The following is a 19,794-nucleotide window of genomic DNA, read 5'->3' on the forward strand; positions in this document are numbered from 1 at the left end:
TTCTCATTTTGTACTTTCCCTGCCATCATCCTGGAATCAGACATCACCCCAATAAGCTTTGGTTCCTTTTTATTAGAGAATGGTATTTAGAGACCAAGGTCTGCTTATTGCACTGAGGCATCATTGCTTCCACGCTCCTTCACCAAATAGAGAAGTAGAAAATTATACAAACACACACTTAAAAAAAAAGAGTAAGACTAATTAATTCAAATGAACTTTTATTTTAGAAGTTTTTGATTTACAGAAAAACTGCAAAGATAGTACAGAAGGTTCCCACATACTCTGCACCCAGTTTTGGTTAATTTTTTTTAACAATTAATGAACCAACACGGATGCATTATTATTAAAGTCCACACTTTCTCTCTCCCACTTTATCTGATGTCCTCCGGTTTTTCCAGGATCTCACTCAGGATACTTATTTTTAGTTGTGTCTCAGTAGGCCCCTTCTAGTTGTGATGGTTTCTCAGACTCTCCTTGTTTACAATGACCGCCCTCCACTTTCGTGGCGTTCAGGGCAGGTGTTTTGTCCGGTGTCCACGGACTGCCATTTGTCTGCCATGCTGTCATCAAAAGGAGGCTCTGTGTTTTGGGAGGAAGATCATAAAGGCCAAGTGCCACTTCCACCGCATCTATCATGAGTACCTGATCTTAGCATGCCATCACTATGGGTGTTAACACTGATCTCAGTGAGCTGCACAAACCTATTTTTAATCATGAGTGCGCACCAACTCAACATCATGGGGTGGTTCTTTATCTTCTGTTATCCTTTATTTATATCTCTCTTTTCCCACAGTAAAACATTGGCCACCAACAAATCAACGCATTTATTCAGTTGCTCAATTCTAAAGAAGCCAATGCTGGGAACAATTGAGGGCAGGAGGAGAAGGGGACAACAGAGGATGAGATGGTTGGATGGCATCACCGACTCAATGAACATGAGTTTGAGCAAGCTCTGGGAGACAGTGAAGGACAGGGAAGCCTGGCGTGCTGCAGTCCATGGGGTCGCAGAGTCAGGCATGACTTGGCAACTAAGCAATAACAATAATGCACATAAAATAGTTTCCAAATCACGATTCCAAAGCGATTATGAAAAACAATCTGCTAAATTGAGTTCAGAGGCTGCATTTTTTGGCTTTTGGTTTTTACTTATTAGGAATGTTAGCTCCTCATCTGAGATTCATAAACTTGTAAAAATTTTGTCATTTGTGTTTCGCCTTTGCTTACGGTGTATCTTGCCTTACGTAGGTGCTTTAGTTTTTTTTTTTGTTTTTAATTTTATTTTTTAACTTTACAATATTGTATTGGTTTTGCCATATATCAACATGAATCCGCCACGGGTATACACATGTTCCCCATCCTGAACCCTCCTCCCTTCCCTACCATCCCTCTGGGTCATCCCAGCGCACCAGCTCCAAGCATCCAGTTTCGTGCATCGAACCTGGACTGGCGACTCGCCTCACACACGATATTATACATGTTTCAATGCCACTCTCAAGTTCTCAAGTGCAGCAGTCTTTTATTACATCTGGATTTTTAAGTCAGAAAGTCTTTCCACACATCCAAGTCATAAGGGAATTCACCTCTGTACATGTCTGCTGTTTAAATTAGAACTCAAGCCAATTTGGAGTTTATTCTTTTGCATTATGTGAGGTATTAATATAATTTTATTTTTTTCCAACTGACTATCCAGTTATTCCACAAGCTTTTTTATTAAAAAATCCATTTTTATCCCAATGATATGCTACATTTATATACAGTAGATTTCCCTCTGCACTTGATATTTCTGGACAGTCTAGTCTCTCCCACCTAACAATTCATGAACCGATACCACACAGTAGTTACAATTATAGACCGTCTTTAATATGTTTAATATCTGGTCATGTTAGCATACTTTATAGCTTTCCTTTCTCAGAATGTTCTTAGCCATTTTTGCAAGTTTACTTTTTACTTTGAGCTTTAGTATCAACCTATTTCCAATGGAGAAACAGTACTGGTATTTTTATTGGGTTTAAATTACATTTTGAAACTAACTTAGAGAAAAGCATTCTTCAGACGTGCAACAACGTGAATATGCACAGATTTCAGAAAAACGTTTCAAGAAGGCAGATGCAAGAGGGCGTATTCTAGGACAACTCAGAGGCCAGGGCGCTGGGCTGGGTCTGGCTCAGGAGTGTATCACCCTGCACAGAAATGCTTTCCTCATTCACAGGCCAGGTTTAACAGGGTCTCAGCCGGGGGCAGGAGGAGAAGGGGACGACAGCGGATGAGATGGCTGGATGGCATCACCGACTCTATGGACGTGAGTCTCAGTGAACTCCGGGAGTTGGTGATGGACAGGGAGGCCTGGCGTGCTGCAATTCATGGGGTCGCAATGAGTCGGAAATGACTGAGCGACTGAACCGAACTGAACTGAGCAGATCCACTGGACTTCCCACCATATCAGAACATTATGTTCCGGGATGGGCAAAGTTCAGGGCTTCTCACGCTTTCACAAACCAAAGTTGAACTACCTGTAGCTAGAGATCTAAGCCGAGAAATATCATCTCATAACAGAAAACTCTTTGACATCTCCTTCAAAACCTTTTTGCTGATTCTGTATTTTCCTTCATAATCTGCAAGTATTTCAGCATTTTTTTTACAATGTTTTAAAACTGTTTAGTCCCTAAGTCGTGTCGGACTCTCTGCGACCACATGGAGTATATGGCCCACCAAGTTTCTCCATCCATGGGATTCTCCAGGCAAGAATACTTGGGCGGGTTGCCATTTCCTTCTCCAGGGGATCTCTTTGACACACGGATCGAATCCGCGTCTCCTGTCCGGCAGGCCCATTCTTTACCACTGAGCCACCTGGCCAATACTTTGGCCACCTGATGTGAAGAGCCCATTCACTGGAAAAGACCCGTATGCTGGGAAAGATGGAGGACAGGACAGGCGACGACAGAGGACAGGATGGTTGGATGGCATCAGTGACTCGATGGACAGGATTTGAGATAAGTCCGGGAGATAGTGAAGGGCAGGGAACCTGGAGTGTTTGGGGTCGCAAAGAGTCGGACACGACTGAGCGACAACAACGTTTTAAAATTAGTTACCAAATGAACTCTCGGGCTTTTTCCTCCCTCCAAGCCTTCCAGTAACATGGCTGTTCCACGGCGACGGTGATTTAATAGTGGGATTTGTTTCATATACTAATTTTACACACACAAACATGTACCCGGCGTTTAACGGTCCCAGTCACACACTCAACGACCGGGTCAGAACCGAACACAGCTCACGCGGGTACGGCCACGCCCACACTCACCTGCATCAGGGAGACACCCACGCGAGGAGAGCGCGCCCGATGCCCAGGTACTCACCCGGCGACCCACGAAACCCACAAGGCTCCTTCGTTTCCCAGACGATTTCCCACGCACCGACCTACGCACGAGCCCCGCCCACTCGAAGCATCGCGAGACGCGCTCCTTGGGTCCAGCCTTGAGGACAGAGACTACGTTTCCCAGAACACACTGCGGCGCCTGTCCAACCGCGACGCAGCCTCGGCAGTGCTTTGTGCGTCTGCGCCATCTTCCGGCTCCTGAGGCCACTGGTACGGACGGGGAAGCGCACCCGGGGCTGCGGGGGGCGCGGCCGAGGGGGCACCTGGACCAGAGGAGCTGGCAGGTGAGGGGCTCCGGAGCTTACCAGGAGCCCCGGGGTCTGCGCCCAAGTGGGCGCTGCGGCCGGGCGGGTCACGGGCCTGGAAAGAACGGGAACGTCTCGTTTCGCCGTCGGTCTGCGGCTTTCCGGGCTCCGGACTACACTCCCCATCGGCCCCCGCGGCGCGCCCTGCTGTCGCCCCCTGTTGCCGTCAGGGCTCATAGCCCGGGACCCCTTAGGTGGGTGTGCCTGTTGGGGTTCCGGCCACCAGAAAGTGCTTGCTTATGGATGTTTTGCATTTTTCTTATGCATCCTTTTAAAAATTTGGTGTGAAGTCTTGTCTCATGAGACTTTCAGAGCTGGAAGACCCCTGAAAATTTGGAACCTCTAGTTTACAAGCAGCGACTTGGAAACATTTTAGAGGATCTTGTTCAAAATTTGTCCAACCATTGGGGCTTACCTTGTGGCTCAGCTGGTAAAGAATCCGCCTGCAATGCGGGAGACCTGGGTTCGATCCCTGGGTTGAGAAGATCCCCGGAGGAGGGAAAGGCAACCCCCTCCAGTATTCTGGCCTGGAGAATTCCATGGACCCTATAGTCCATGGGGTCCCAAAGAGTTGGACACAACTGAGCGACTTTCACTTCCATGGTACATTCATGGGAAGATGGCTGAGTAAATCACTGGCCACCCCTGTAATGAAATAGTTACAGCGAATGTAAATTATGCTTTAAAGAAAGTTGTCATAAGGAAAACGTCCTTCTACATGACATTAAGGAACAGTGGGCTTCCCCAATAGCTTCAGTGGTAAAGAATCTACCTGCAATGCGGGAGACACGGGTTCGATCCTGGTTGGGAAAGATTCCCCTGGAGAAGGAAATGACAACCCACTCCAGTATTCTTGCCTGGAGAATCCCATGGACAGAGGGGCCTGGTGGGCTACAGTCCATGGGTCGCAAGAGTCCTACACTACTTAGCGACTAAACAAAATCATTATTCCGTTTACACATTAAGTATTGGTTACATGTTGGGCAATGTCCTAAGCTCTTTTTAAAAATACTACTGTTTTACTGATGAACTCAGAAAGTGGTTAAATGGCATCATTCTTAATACTTGGATGTTTTCCATTCCAGTTTAGTTTGGGGGGGGGAGGGGAGCGATGTTAGCCTGCCTGTCAGTAGGTGGGCGGGTTTGACTTCTGTTGCTGAATGTTACCTTGTTGTAGAAGGGATCCAGTTGCAAATATATTTGTCGGTTGATGTTGTCCCACATGACTTTTGATAGTTGCTTGACATCCATCATATGATTCAACCACTCACCTACTTGTGAACTGTTATGTACTAATCTTGATTCTGTTTTTCAGCAAATGCTATGCCCAAAGCTTTGCTCACTTACATCTCTGTGCAGAGGCTTATTTATGGTGGAGAACTGGGCCTGCCCCATCTATTTGCCCACTGCAAACATCTGTTGCCTCAAGGCAGGGTCTGCACAATGGTGCCTGCCAGACCTTAGGTAGGGCTGTAGGGTTCTTTATTAATTAGAACGTTAGGTTAAGAGCCAGGGAGACCTCCAAAGGTGTTACAGTGTGGGCACGAGAGTATTAAACGGTGTGGTTCTGGGAAGGTCTCACTGAGCAGATCAGGCAGGCTGTGCTCCCCAGCCCGAGGACAGCCTTCCTGGTCCCAGGGACCCGGTCCTGTCGCTGGACCAGGTCTGTGCATCCCCACCTCAGATCGCATCAGTACCGAGGTGGAGCTGGGAAAGGCTCCCTGTAATTGGGGAGTGGGGAGGAGAGGTGGGCAGTGTCACTGTGCACTTTCTGGGAGCCGTGAGGCAAGCCTGGCCTCTCATATGATTGCTCTTTCCCCCCCAGGTCTGTCATCTCAGGACTCTGCCCTTCCCCAAGAGACAAACCAAGAGGAGGCCGCAGCAGCCCATGAAATCCTGACAGTCATGTCCCTCGTGAGTTTTCAAATCATGTAAATATTTGTTTTCCTTATCCTGAAGTTTCCCACCTGGGTTCCACCCAAGAATCTGCTTCTCAGAGGTTCCCTCCCCCTTGGCCCCATCCACGCTGACCAGTGCCCACGTGGATTCATCCTATATAGCATTTTATGTCTTCTGATGGCTTGGTATTCTGCTGGGAGGCCAAAGGGAGAAGAAATCTATTTCCTTATATAAAATGAGAACATGCCTTACAAGAACTGAGATTTGATGAAATGGAGATGAATACTGATGAGAGATCACACACACAAAATCAGGGGAGTTGGTATTGGTTGGGCTCAGTTTCACTGTGGGGTCACCATCTCCTATACTGACAGCTGGGTGTGTAACTGAAGTTTATCTGGGCATCTATGAGAGTAAATGCCCGCATTAAGGTCCAGTTTGAGGCTGAACAGAGCATGTGAATCTCGGTCATTCTCCACCAGCTTCTTCAGCTTAAGAGCAGGAGCAGTGCAGAGCTGGGACTGTAAGACAGTTAGATGGATGCATTGCTCCGAATCTGGATAGTCATAGTTTTGAAAGAACAGAAAGACCTTAGAGACTTCTGCATCCAAAGTAAAAGAATGGTTGAATCAGTTATTTCACTTGATAGTAAATTACGCAGCTAATAAAAGTAGTCATCACTCAAGATTTTTCCCATAAGGAAAAATTTGTGTGACGTTTTCATATAATGATGAGCCTGTGTCTTCAAGCAGTTCCTGACAAACGAAAATTCTGTTTTCTAAGATAAAACACCGGGCTTCCCAGGTGGCTCAGCGGTAAAGAATCCACCCGCCAATGCAGGAGACGCAGGTTCCATCCCTGGGCCAGGAAGATTCCCCTGGAGGAGGAAATGGCAAACCACCCTGAAAAAGTCGTGGACAGTTTTTTCCTTGCCTGAAAAAGTCCATGGACAGAGGAGCCTGGGGGGCTACAGTCCATGGGGTCACAAAGAGTCAGACATGACTCAGCATGCACAAGATATTAAGTATTTCTTTTAATAAAATATTTTGAGGAAAGACTACCCCAAAATTGTTGGGTTTTGTTGCTGTTACTCCGTAGAAGTACAGATGGCAGGCCTCACACGAGAGTTTATCGTGTGCCAAGCACAGGGTGGGCAATATGCTCGACTACGCCGTCCTAACCGGGAAGACTCGATTTGGCTGGATTTAATTTTCCTCCTAGGCCCGAGTACACGAGCTTTGGTTTGTAGTAGAAAGGAAAGTTCAAGAGTACTTGAAGCTGTCTCACCTGTGCTCATCTTTCCCTGTCACCTGTCACGTCACGTGCCCCCAGCCCCAGCCTTCTTTTTCACCAGGACACACCATTCCTGCAGAGACCTCCTCCATCGCCTCTCATCCCATGGAAAGATGTTGCCTTGAAATATGCTTATACATACCTGCCTGTTGTTCCAGGGGTCAGACTTATTCAGGGATGTGGCCGTAGTCTTCTCCCAAGAAGAATGGGAACAGCTGGCACCCACTCAGAGGGACTTGTACAGAGACGTGATGTTGGAGACCTATAGCAACCTGGTCTCCCTGGGTAAGGTCTGTTACTTTGGAGGTTACCCCAGGCCACATGGGTTCCTTGTCAACGTTGAGGGTCTTTTGAGAGGTTAAAGGGCAGCTCCTTGTCCTGAAGCTGCATCTGCCCCAACCGTCATGTGACTCTCCTATTCCCTTAGCCCTTCTTGCCTGTCTTGCTTGTTAACCAGGCCCTGGTCTGAATTCCGAGGCCCCACAGCATAACCGGGTGGCATGTTTTTCTCTGACATCCAGGTCTTGCCATTTCCAAACCTGATGTGATCTCCTTCCTGGAGCAAGGCAAAGAGCCCTGGACGGTGGAGGAAGTGGTGACAGAAGGCCTGTGCCCAGGTGAGTGGGGCATGTGTGGGAAGAGAGAACGCACTGTGGTTGACTGCCCAGCAGGCTGGTGAGGAGACAGGCACTTTGAGCTGGAGCTCACCTTCAGTACAAGCTGGAGCACCCCGGGCTCAGACCTGGGCCTCTGCTGCGTATGTCTGTTCCCCAAGACCTTCTCCAGGACCGTGCGATACACACCGTTCACACCTGTGCTGGCTAAGGAGGAGCCACTGGCCACACGTGGCCATGGAAATTTAAATTCACTATAAGCAGATACATTTTTTTTAATTTTATTTTATTTTTAAACTTTACGATATTGTATTGGTTTTGCCAAATATCGAAATGAATCCGCCACAGGTATACACATGTTCCCCATCCTGAACCCTCCTCCCTCTCCCTTCCCCCACCATCCCCTGGGTCGTCCCAGTGCACTAGCCCCAAGCATCCAGCATCGTGCCTCGAACCTGGACTGGCAGCTTGTTTCATATATGATATTATACGTATTTCAATGCCATTCTCCCAAATCATCCCACCCTCTCCCTCTCACACAGAGTCCAAAAGACTTCTCTATACATCAGTGTCTCTTTTGCTGTCTCATATACAGGGTTATTGTTACCATCTTTCTAAATTCCATATATATGCTTTAGTATACTGTATTGGTGTTTTTCCTTCTGGCTTACTTCACTCTGTATAATAGGCTCCAGTTTCATCCACCTCATTAGAACTGATTCAAATGTATTCTTTTTAATGGCTGAGTAATACTCCATTGTGTATATGTACCACAGCTTTCGCATTTTTTTTTTTTTGGCTATGCGTCCAGGTTTGTGGAATCTTCGTGCCCTGACTAGATACTGCACCCAGGCCCTAGGCAGTAAAAGCATGGGCGTCCTAATCCAGGAGATTATGGGCGTCCAGGAATCCAGGGGATTTCCTACAATTATATCCATTTCAAAATTCAGTACCTCAGTTGCACTTGACGCATTCCAGGCGTTCAGTAGCTGTTTTGTGGCCTGTGGCTACTCTACTGGACAGTGCACATACAGAATGTTTCCATCACCGGATAAAGCTCTACCTTCAGCTTCAGCTTCTCCCTGAACGCAGTACCTGTACCCTGTCAGCCCCACTGGGATGTCCAGCAGACACCTTGAACTGACGTCCCAAAGGGAGTCCTTGGTGGTCGTTCCCGACAGGTATACCCCTCCCCGTTTCTTCTGCACATCAGTACTAGGGCACTCTGCCCGACTTGCTTAAGTCAAAACTGCTGAAGCATCCCTGGCCTTTCCATCTCACACACATATTCAGTCTGTCAGCAGATCCTGTTAGCTCTGCCTCAGAATATATCCAGAATTTAACCACTTCTCACCAACAAGCAACACTGCTACCTCCCACATTCCCCCACCACGTGGAAGTGCAGTGGCCTCCTCCCCCACGCTGCATCCACTCTTGTCCACCGCAGGGCAGTCTCCGCACGGCAGCCAGAGTGTGAGTGCGTGCTGTGTGCACATTTCCTGATGTCAAACAGTACTGTGTTATACGTGTGTGGCGGGGGGGCTCCTCTGTGCGTGTGTGTGTGTGTGCGTGTGCGTGTGTGTGTGTGCGTGTGTGTGTGTGTATTCGTACGTGCTCAGTCGTGTCCGACTCTGCAGCCCCATGGACTAGAGCCCGCCAGGCTCCTCTGTTCTGAGATTCTCCAGGCAAGCATACTGGAGTGGGCTGCCATTTCCTGCCCCGAGGATCGGGCCCACGTCTCCTGTGTCTCCTGCACTGGCAGGCGGATCCTTTACCCCTTTGCCACCTGGGAAGCCCTTCTCAATCTTCAGCGAGGGTGTATTACATCTCTGCTCACAGCTTGCCCACGGCTTCCTGTCTCACTCAAGAGACCAGCCTGAATCTATCCCATGGCCTAGAAGGCTCTGTCTGTACTGTAGCCATCAGCCACACGTGGTGTGGCTTTTAACTGAAACTTTTAACTAAAATGAAGAGTAAAGTTCCATGTCACAGCTGCCCACGCCACACTTCAGCTGCTGAGTAGCCGTGAGCAGCTAGGGGCCGCCCCAGTGGACAGTGCAGAACAGGCGCTTTCAGTGTCCCCGCAGCTTCTGTCGGCCCGCGGTGCTCTCTAATCTGTCGCCTGCCTCCACCCTGAGTCCATCTCGCACCACCCCATGTTGCTTGCTGGGTTACAGCCACACCAGCTTCTCTTGCTGTTCCGTTCACATAGAGTTTGGCAGATGTCTTCTTTCAAGGTCCAGACAGGACATATTTCAGGTTTTGCCAGCTATCTGGTCTGTGTCACAGCTACTCAGCTCTGCTGTAGGGGCACGAGAGCGGACAGTGCGAGTCCACACGCGTCGGCTTCGACGCATCAAGTGCATTCCTGTTTTGAGGCTTTGTCCCCAGCTGTCCTTTTTTGCCTGGGGTGCTCCTGCTCTGGATGGGGGGTTTCTCACCCTCAGCGGTGGGATAGTTCTTTGTCGGGGAGCTAGCTGAGGCGGGAAGAGGGGATGTCATTCTATGCATGGCAGGATGTTTAGCAGCCTCCCTGGCCTCCCCTCAGTTGTAAAGCCAAAAAAGTCTCCAGACATTACCAGATGTTCCCGAGGGGGTGTGTGTGTGGGTGTGGGTGTGTGTGTACGCATGTGTGTGTGCGCAAAACCTTCCCTGATGAGACTCAAAGCCACCGTGTGACACGGGAGCAAATTCACGTCCATAAGGAGTTTCTGCAACATGCAGTGTACTAGAAGAGAATTTTAAGTGGGAAGTTAAGAAGCAAGCAGGACCCCTGGGCCTGAGGGAGGTCAGGTATGGGATGAGCATGGGGAGAGGGGGCCGTGTGCTGCCCTGTAACCCAACACGTTCAGGTTCCGGGAATCAGGACACGGACGTCTCAGGGAGGCTGTTGTTCCTACCACACCAAGGATGTCAGAGCACAGATTTTTGGCTTTTGTCCTCTGAGTTTTGACAGTGTGTGTTTGAGGCGCTCAGTTTGTTGACTCCTTTGTCCTGTGGGTTGTGTCATATGGTTAGGCGTCTCCTATGATTTTTTCCTAGCTTATTTACGATGAAATTTATGATTCATATTGAATTTTTCCTAGTGTAAGATGTGATTTCATATTACTTTACAGATTATCCAGTTATTCAGACGTTATTTATCAGTTCGTCTCTTCATCACTCATGTATAAAGCCACCTTTGTCATCTGCTGTATCATCTGCGCGCCTGAATCTGTTTTTGGACTTTCTGTTGTAGCCCATCAATCTCTAACCATGTGTCTATACCATTACTGTTTTAGGTTATTAAGGGTTTAAATGTTTTATGTATCTGGTATTAGTCCCTCTTCATTCTTGTTTTTCAGAATTTTCCTGGCTGTTCTCATTTACGTTTCTATCTAAATCTTAGAATCAGAATACTTGCTTTCAAAAAAAATCATGCATTTTTTCCCTACTGTAATCACTGTAAATATATAGATTAATTTAAGAGAAAACTGATTTTATCATGTGGAGTCTCCTATTGAAGAACATGACAGGCTTTTCCCTTCCTTTATGACTATACCTGATGAAGATTTTCACTTTTTTTTTATAAAGATTTTGTGTGTCTTATTACATTTATTCCTAGGTAGTTTATATTTATTGCCGTTGAAAATGGCATAATCTATAATATGAATTAATACAGCATTCATCCATATTATACTCCAACTGGTTATTTTCTAATATGACAAAAGCTATTCACATCTTCAGATGAATTTTGTAGCTGACCCAATTTATTGAATTTTCTCATTGTTTATGACAGTTTTTTAATGTAACTCTCTTGAGCTTTCCAAGCATTTGATTTTATATATATATATAATATGTGTATATATATATATGTAAATGGTGATATTTTTACATTTTTTTATTTTACAGGTTTTTTTCTCTTGTCTGACTAGGATGCTGATTATGTAGTACCTCCAGAACAGTATTAAGAGGGGTTTTACATACTAATCTTGTTCTTGACCTTAACAGGAATATTTTTAGTAACTTTTATTAAGCATAATATCAGCCATAGGAATGACATAGGGATTTTTCTTCGCTTAAAGAAGCAACTACTTTTTCATATTTTATTAAGTGTTTTTTTCTTTCAATCCATAAAATATGGATTACATGAATAGATTTCCTAATACCAAACTCTGAATACTGAATCTCATGCCTGTTGGCCATCTGTATGTGTTCTTTGGAGAAATGTCTATTCAAATCCTTTGCCCATTTTAAAATCAGGTTATTTTTTTGTTGAGTTTTAGTTCTTTATATTGTCTGTATATTAACCCTTTGCCAGATACATGATCTGTAGATGTCTTGTCCCATTCTGTAGGTTGCCTGTTCACCCTGTTGATTCTTTCCTCTGACGCACAGAAGTTTTTGGTTTGATGTAGTCCCATCTGTCCAGTCTTACTTCTGGTGGCTGCACTTTTGGTACCATATCTGAAAACTCACAGTCAGATGCCGTGTCATGAAGCTTTTCCCTTGTTTTCTCCTAGGAGCTTCATATCTTAGGTTTAGGTCTTTAATCCATTTTGAGCTGTTTTATTTAATGTAAGGTTGGGGTCCTCCTCCTTTCTTTTGCACGTGGATATCCAGTTTCCTCAGCCCTATTTGTTGAAGAGCTTGTCTTTTCCTCAGTGTGTGGTCTCGGCACCCTTGTTAAAGATCATTTGACCACATGTGTAAGAGTTTATTTCTGCTGTCCCTGTTGTGTTCCACTGGATAAATATCTTCCTTTAGCAGTTCCACACTTTTGATACTGTAGCTTTTTTAACATGTTTTGAAATTGGAAGTGAAAGAGGCCAACTTGGGCCTCTTTGTTCTTCCAACTTTGTTCTTCCTTTTCAAGATTGTTTTGGCCATTAGGGATCCTTGAAGGTTCCATATGAGGAAACCAACCAAAACAAAACCTGCTAAGACTATCCATAAGATTTTTAGACATTACCTCATTGGTTGTCAAAAACAGCATCTACTAATGCTAAATTAAAAAACTGCCAGATCTTGTCAGGAAAATGTAAAAATAATACAGAGGACCTCACTATTATTTTTGCTATTCTGCAACTTTACAAGGAGAAGAGAAGCTAAAAGTTAGAAAATCAGTACTATCTTTGTAAAGTTATTTCAAATATATGATTCGAGATGGCTTAATTTACATGAGTGCAAAAGTGCTCATGGAATAAACACTGTACTCTGACTGCCATCACTCAACAGAACTAAACTGTGTCAGCCGTCTTGACAGAATATGCAGCAGTTTGGAGAGAGGCGTGCTTTTAATGGCACGTCCTTAGAGACAGCTCTTCTGGTTTTTTTCCCACATTGCCCAAGACACCAATAATGTGTGATCACTTTAATTCCTAAAACCAGACTTCCACTTGGGCAGAGTTACATGATCCCAAACTCATTTTCTTCTGTCCACCAGGCTGGCTTTAATATTCCATGGCCCACTGCAATCTTTTGGTTGCCCGCCTTCATGCAATGGCAGCCAGATGCTGCTGACCACTGAGTAGATGGACCACGGATGCACAGGTGGCCATTGCAATGGCACTGTTTAGAATCTGCCTTCCCACAGTTCTTAGACCACAGTACAGAGACCCATAAAGAGAGTTTCCCTCTTGAACAGTGAAACATGGTGTCTGATCTTTTCACATAGTCTTATAATCACAATTTCGTGTGTATGCATACATTATGGTTGTGGTACAAATTTCTGAGGCAACAGCAGCATCATTCCCACAAAATTGATACTTCTTTTCCAGACTTTTCATCTGTATTGTCAAAATAATTTTTTATTCCAGTAGTTTTTGCTTAATAATGTCACACAAAAAAACATATGCTACCATAAGAAGTAGACATGCCCCCTATAAAGTCCTCTTATGAACACATTCAAAAGCACCCATTTACGTTCCCCATAGTTCCGTGCATGAAGTAGCAACCAATTCTTTAGTATCTGAATGGGACTGATTTCCATGATTGCAGTAAAACAGACCACTGCAGTAGAAATCATGTACCAGGTACATGAATCAAGTTCAGCAACACCATTCAGCCCCTCCTTGCAGTTTGAATAACCAGCAAAGAACATGCTCTTGAAGATGCCACCTCCATTCAATTTGGGCCTAATCTTCCAAACAAGGAACAAGGCTCTCCTTTTTCCCAGGTCACTTTTAGGCAACAGGAGAGTCCAGGAGAGCCTGGTCCAGCTGACATTAGCTGTAGCTGGGGTGTTCAGCTAAATGTCAGAGACAGAAAGCACCACAGCAGAAGCCCACAGCTGTGTCTTCCACTGGACATGTGAGAACAGCCCTGCTGTGCCACCACACCCCTGTCAAGCAGATGTACCATCTCATTCCTCTGGCCAGAGAAATATCTAGTCAACCCTCTTTATCGTTTTTAAAAATCCACTTTATTGAGGTACAATTTATAGGAAAATAAATGCCTGCATTTTAAGCATATTTTAATGACTACAGACAAAGGTATACACTTCTATGACCACTACCACAGACAAGATAAATTTTCATCACCCTGAAAAGTTCCTGTGTGCTCCTTCCCACACAAACCCCCTAGCCACAAGCAACAAATGATTCGTTTTCTGTTACTCTTCTGTTTGTCTTTTCTAGGGTTTCACAGAAACGTTCATTTTTTAAAACCATGGTTCAGCAGTGATTGTGCTCCACGTTAACATTTTAGAACTATTCTTAATGATTTCTCTGATCACCTCATTCACGTCAATTTATGGTTTTCCTCTTTCTCTGTTCTATTTGTCCATTTTCTAATTTCTTAATCACATTCAAGAGCATACAGATATTATCTTGAGTCTCAGCTTCCCAGTGTTTACTACAGAAGTTCCTTTTTCTGGAAAAGGAAAAAACAAACACATGCTTGTTTTGTTCTTTTTCAGTGCTGAAGTCCAGGTATGATACTAAGGTATTCTCTCCAAAGCAGCAGAGTTATGAAGTACAGTCACCCCCGTGGGAGATAATGGAAAGCCTTACCACTTACGGTCTTGAGTGCTCAAGTTTCCAAGATGACTGGGAATGCAGAAGTCATGCTGACAGGGAAGAGGGAAATCCAGATGGACATCTGAGTCAAATGATGATCGAGAATGAAGAAATACCCACTTTCGACCAGCCAGCACCCCTTACTTTTTATCAGAAAATTCATACGGGAGAAAAACCCTATGGATATAATCAATGTACAAAAGACTTCTGGCAAGAGGACTTCCTTATTAATCATCAAGGGATTCAGACTAATGAGAAGCCCTATAAATGCAAGGAGTGTGGGAAGGCCTTTAAATATGGTTCACGACTAATTCAACATGAGAATATTCATTCTGGCAAGAAACCATATGAATGTAAGGAATGTGGAAAGGCCTTCAATTCTGGTTCAAATTTCATACAACATCAGCAAGTTCATACTGGTGAGAAACCTTATGAATGTAAGGATTGTGCAAAGGCCTTTAGTCGAAGCTCACAGTTGATTGAACATCAACGAATTCACACTGGTGAGAAACCCTATCAGTGTAAGGAGTGTAGCAAGGCCTTCAATCGGATCTCACATCTTAAAGTGCATTATAGAATTCATACTGGTGAAAAACCCTATGCATGCAAGGAGTGTGGGAAAACCTTTAGTCATCGTTCTCAGCTGATTCAACATCAGACTGTTCACACCGGCAAGAAACTCTACGAATGTAAAGAATGTGGGAAGGCCTTTAATCAAGGCTCGACTCTTACTCGACATCAGAGAATTCACACCGGTGAGAAACCCTATGAATGTAAGGCATGTGGGAAGGCCTTTAGGGTGAGCTCACAACTTAAGCAACATCAGAGAATTCACACAGGAGAGAAACCCTACCAATGTAAGGTATGTGGTAGGGCTTTCAAACGGGTCTCCCATCTTACTGTACATTACAGAATTCATACAGGTGAGAAGCCATATGAATGCAGGGAATGTGGGAAAGCCTTCAGCCACTGCTCACAGCTGATTCAACATCAGGTAATTCATACTGAGGAAAAGCCCTATGAATATAAGAAACATGGGAGGACTTTAAGTCATGATCCAGCTGCTGTTCAGCATCAGAGAATGCATAATGTAGAAACACAAGTGAACTTAATAAATGTAGAGAAGCCTTCCATCAGCACTTACCCCTTATTAATCATCAGAGAATTTATGTTAGCAAGCAATCATATGAACGGAAGTAACGGGAAGAGTCCATTAGCTTAGGCTAATCACAACTTACTCTTTAGATCTTGGAGAAAGACTTGAAGGATGTCATGCAAGTGAGAATTCCTTTATTCAGAGCTTTCTTTTATCCTGAGTAATAAAATTCATATTGAAGAAAAATTATATGGGTGCAACTTTTTTATACCATGATTGTCAAAAGACAGAAAGGTTGGAGAAAATTTTGTCTCTAACACGTTCCAAAGTTACATTTTCTCACCACAGTGTCATAATTTTAACAATAGCCAAAAGTGAGTTTTCTTGGAAATTTGAAAACAAAACTTTATGCCAAATTACTCCTGGGTTAACAAGAAACTAAATCATGCAGTTACCATTGATGGTAATGAAAACAATGAGGAGAGTTTTACATGCCAAGAAATGTGGGATGTGGCTGAAGCTACTTGGGAACTTTTTATGCCTTTAAGTGCATGTAAACATGAAAACCTGAAAGATAGTACTCAAATATATTAAATGTACTACTTAAAAAGCCAGAAAAGAGAATACCAAACACCCTGATGATAGACAATAGGAAACAAAGGCAGAAAAATGATGAAACAGGAATTTGCTATCCTACATTCTCTCGTAAGGCTTCCTAGGTGGCTCAGTGGTAAAAGAATCCACCTGCCAATGCAGAAGCCGCAGGAGACTCAGGTTCCATCCCCGAGTCAGGAAGATCTCCTGGAAGAAGAAATAGCAACTGGCTCCAGTGTTCTTGTCAGGATAATCCAATAGATGGAGGAGCCTGATGTGCTAACAGTCCATAGGGTCACAAAGAGTCGGTCATGTGAGCTGACTACACACACATCCTACAATAATCTCATTTTTTGTTTCTCTCTGATCCAAGGGAAATTAGGAGACTGTTTCTTAATTTTCAGGTTGTTTGGATTATCTTTTATAACTTGTTACAGAACAGGTTGGTTGCCTACCTAGCAGCCGTACCCAATTCCCATTCTATTGGCAGCATCTGTGTCTTGTCTTAGACTCTGAAGATGTCAGATGCCAATTTTCAGCCTCCTTTGCAGCTCAAGATGGCCCATCCATTCCAGTGTATGGCCCAGTATATTCTAGGGATCTTACAAGGTCTTCAGGGAAAGATTGTCCTCTTTCAGAAGAGACAGATATATTAGGAAGACTCCTCTTCTTTCATTTCTTGCTTTTAAACATTTTTCTCTGAGAACCTGATGCCTGGAGCTGCTGCAGTCATCTTGGAACCAAGAGCAGAAAAGAGAGGACCTCAAAGAGGCTGACCCAGAACCCTAACAACACGGAGTTACAGGGCCAATTTGAAACTGTTTGATGCTTTTGTTATATAAGAAAAATAAATCTTTATTGCTTAACTTTTAGTTGAATATTTTGTAAACTTGCAGCTGAAAGCATTCTAAATGATCAACTTCAAATTTTACTTTATTATCATTGGTAAAGGTGGCCTGCAAGTATTTACTTTTTTGAATAACTTACTAGGAACCCTCGCTTGGTTTTGTCTCAAGTGATTACTTATGCGTGTGTGAGTTGACGTTCTGCTCAGCCCAGGGTTGGATCAGAGCTCTTTGTGGGTGGTGGGGAGGGTATTTGGTCATTCGGGGGAGGTGAGGGATGAGCAAGTCTTAGCTCTTCTCCTCGGGACTACCTTTCTCAGCAACCATGGCAGCGGGGCCTGTGTCCAGCCCCAAAAGGATCCCAGCCTTCTTGAAGATTCTTGACGTAGGATCCATAGACCCCAGAAACCACTTATGGCTGTGGGCAATTTTGTCTTTTTTTTTTTTTTAATTTGCGTTTTCCCTAGGAAGACTGTAATTGTGTGGATTATCCACGATTTCTGAGTCTTCCCCAAAATATTGTCAAAGAAAACCAGAACTGGATAGAATCTAAAGTTTCTCAAGGCAAATTTTACCCAGGAATTATTGCCACAGGGCCAGAGGCCTTTGTCCCAAACTGGGCTCCATTCCAAATATAACAAGTGGGGATTTATAGTCAAGGAGCAAGGTGGGGACTCACTAGATGTGCAGTTAACAAAGACAAATCATCGAAGACAAAAGGGAGAATGTGGCTAAATGGACTTAATAGGATTCTTGCTGAAGGCTGTCGAGAGTGAAAAGATGTTAAGGATTGGGGTAGGAGTGGGGAGTCTTGATAAACTGACCCAGCAGAATTCTTGTAAAACTGGACTCAATGGGTTAGGAACAGAACCCAAGATTGGAGCCTTGAGGGCTTGGAGAAGCCTATCTAGTTAGTTCAAGGAGAAAGTCTCTGTGTGTTTAGAGAAAGACTGTTACTGATTGACATGGAGATAAATAGCCTGATAGAGCTATATGCAGATAAAGATATCTCTATCTCTGTATGTATAGATAGCCCCCAACTTCAGTTCAGTCGCTCAGTCGTGTCCGACACTTTGCGACCCCATGAATTGCAGCACGCCAGGCCTCCCCGTCCATCACCAACTCCTGGAGTCTACCCAAACCCATGTCCATCGAATCGGTGATGCCATCCAGCCATCTCATCTGTCGTCCCCTTCTCCTCCTGCCCCCAATCCTTCCCAGCATTAAGATCTTTTCCAGTGAGTCAACTCTTCACATGAGGTGGCCAAAGTATTGGAGTTTCAGCTTCAACATCAGTCCTTCCAATGAACACCCAGGGCTGATCTCCTTTAGGATGGACTGGTTGGATCTCCTTGCAGTCCAAGGGACTCTCCAGAGTCTTCTCCAACAGCACAGTTCAAAAGCATCAATTCTTCAGCACTTAGCTTTCTTCACCGTCCAACTCTCACATCCATACATGACCACAGGAAAAACCATAGCCTTGACTAGGTGGACCTTTGTTGGCAAAGTAATATCTCTGCTTTTCAATATGCTATCTAGGTTGGTCATAACTTTCCTTCCAAGGAGCAAGTGTCTTTTAATTTCATGGCTGCAATCACCATCTGCAGTGATTCTGGAGCCCAAAAAAATAAAGTCTGACACTGTTTCCCCATCTATTTCCCATGAAGTGATGGGACCAGATGCCATGATCTTAGTTTTCTGAATGTTGAGCTTTAAGCCAACTTTTTCCAACCTAGACAGCATATTAAAAAGCAGACATTACTTTGCCAACAAAGGTCCATCGAGTCAAAGCTATGGTTTTTCCAGTAGTTATGTATAGATGTGAGAGCTTGACTATAAAGAAAGCTGAGCGCCTTAGTATTGACGCTTTTGAACTGTGGTGTTGGAGAAGACTCTTGAGAGTCCCTTGGACTGCAAGGAGATCCAACCAGTCCATCCTAAAGGAAATGAGTCCTGAATATTCATTGGCAGGACTGATGCTGAAGCTGAAACTCCAGTACTTTGGCCACCTGATGCAAACCCAAAGACTCTGATGCTGGGAAAGGTTGAAGGCAGGAAGAAAAGGGGACAATGGAGGATGAGATGGTTGGATGGCATCACCAACTCGATGGACATGAGTTTGAGCAAGCTCTGGGAGCTGGTGATGGACAGGGAGGCCTGGTGTGCTGCAGTCCATGGTGTTGTAAAGAGTCAGACTTGACTGAGCAACTGAACTGAATGTGATATTCATTCAGTAGTAACTGTACTTTGAGTTTTTAATTTTGACCCTTTTCTGAGCTAGCAATATGCTGTATGAGGCTCTCATGATGCTGGGCAACAGCAAGAAGCTCCAGCTCCAGCAAGTTATCTCAGACAGCCAGGATATCAGAAAGGTAAGCAACAGATACACTTAGAACCATTCTGATTTTCACTTTCAATACAGGAGTCAGTAAATTACACGAGATATTCTTTAGTATAAAGTAGGCTTTGTGTTAGATGGCTGTGCTCAACTGTAGGCTAATGCAAGTGGTCTGCGCACATTTAAGGTAGCTGAAGTTAAGCTGTGACGTTCAGTAGGTTAAGTGTATTATTAAATGCTTCTCGACTAAGTATTTTTAACTTACAGTGGGCTTATCAGGCTGTACCCCGTAGTAAGTTGAGGGTGTGTGTAGTGCTGTACCGTAATAGCGTATGTTTGATATATATGGTACTGTAACATGATAAGCGCTTTGTAACTCAGTTAACCCTGAGCAACTTTTTATAGTGCCCTTTCCCTTTATGAAGCAGATTTACCCTTC

At 44.5% G+C, this 19,794-nt stretch overlaps 2 protein-coding genes across 6 annotated transcripts in view; one reads left to right on the top strand and one right to left on the bottom strand.

Annotated features, from left to right (window-relative positions):
- The window catches only part of ZNF583 (zinc finger protein 583), a 28,995-nt gene extending 25,593 nt beyond the window's left edge, over positions 1 to 3,402 (bottom strand). Inside the window, exon 1 of the mRNA XM_059877045.1 lies at positions 3,299 to 3,402. Within this exon, the coding sequence (XP_059733028.1) occupies positions 3,299 to 3,304 (6 nt within the window). The 5' untranslated portion in view covers positions 3,305 to 3,402. The remainder of the gene's footprint in view (positions 1 to 3,298) is intronic.
- A 144-nt stretch (positions 3,403 to 3,546) lies between these two features.
- Positions 3,547 to 17,724, top strand: ZNF582 (zinc finger protein 582). Of its 5 annotated transcripts, none has more exon segments than NM_001105026.2 (5): positions 3,547 to 3,583; positions 5,504 to 5,592; positions 7,029 to 7,155; positions 7,392 to 7,487; positions 14,383 to 15,824. In NM_001105026.2, coding segments are annotated over 4 exon segments (1,554 nt in total). In that variant the 5' UTR covers positions 3,547 to 3,583; positions 5,504 to 5,583; the 3' UTR covers positions 15,705 to 15,824.
- Positions 17,725 to 19,794: the final 2,070 nt, after the last annotated feature.

The sequence above is a fragment of the Bos taurus genome, chromosome 18, assembly GCF_002263795.3.
Source record: "Bos taurus isolate L1 Dominette 01449 registration number 42190680 breed Hereford chromosome 18, ARS-UCD2.0, whole genome shotgun sequence".
NCBI lineage: Eukaryota > Metazoa > Chordata > Mammalia > Artiodactyla > Bovidae > Bos > Bos taurus.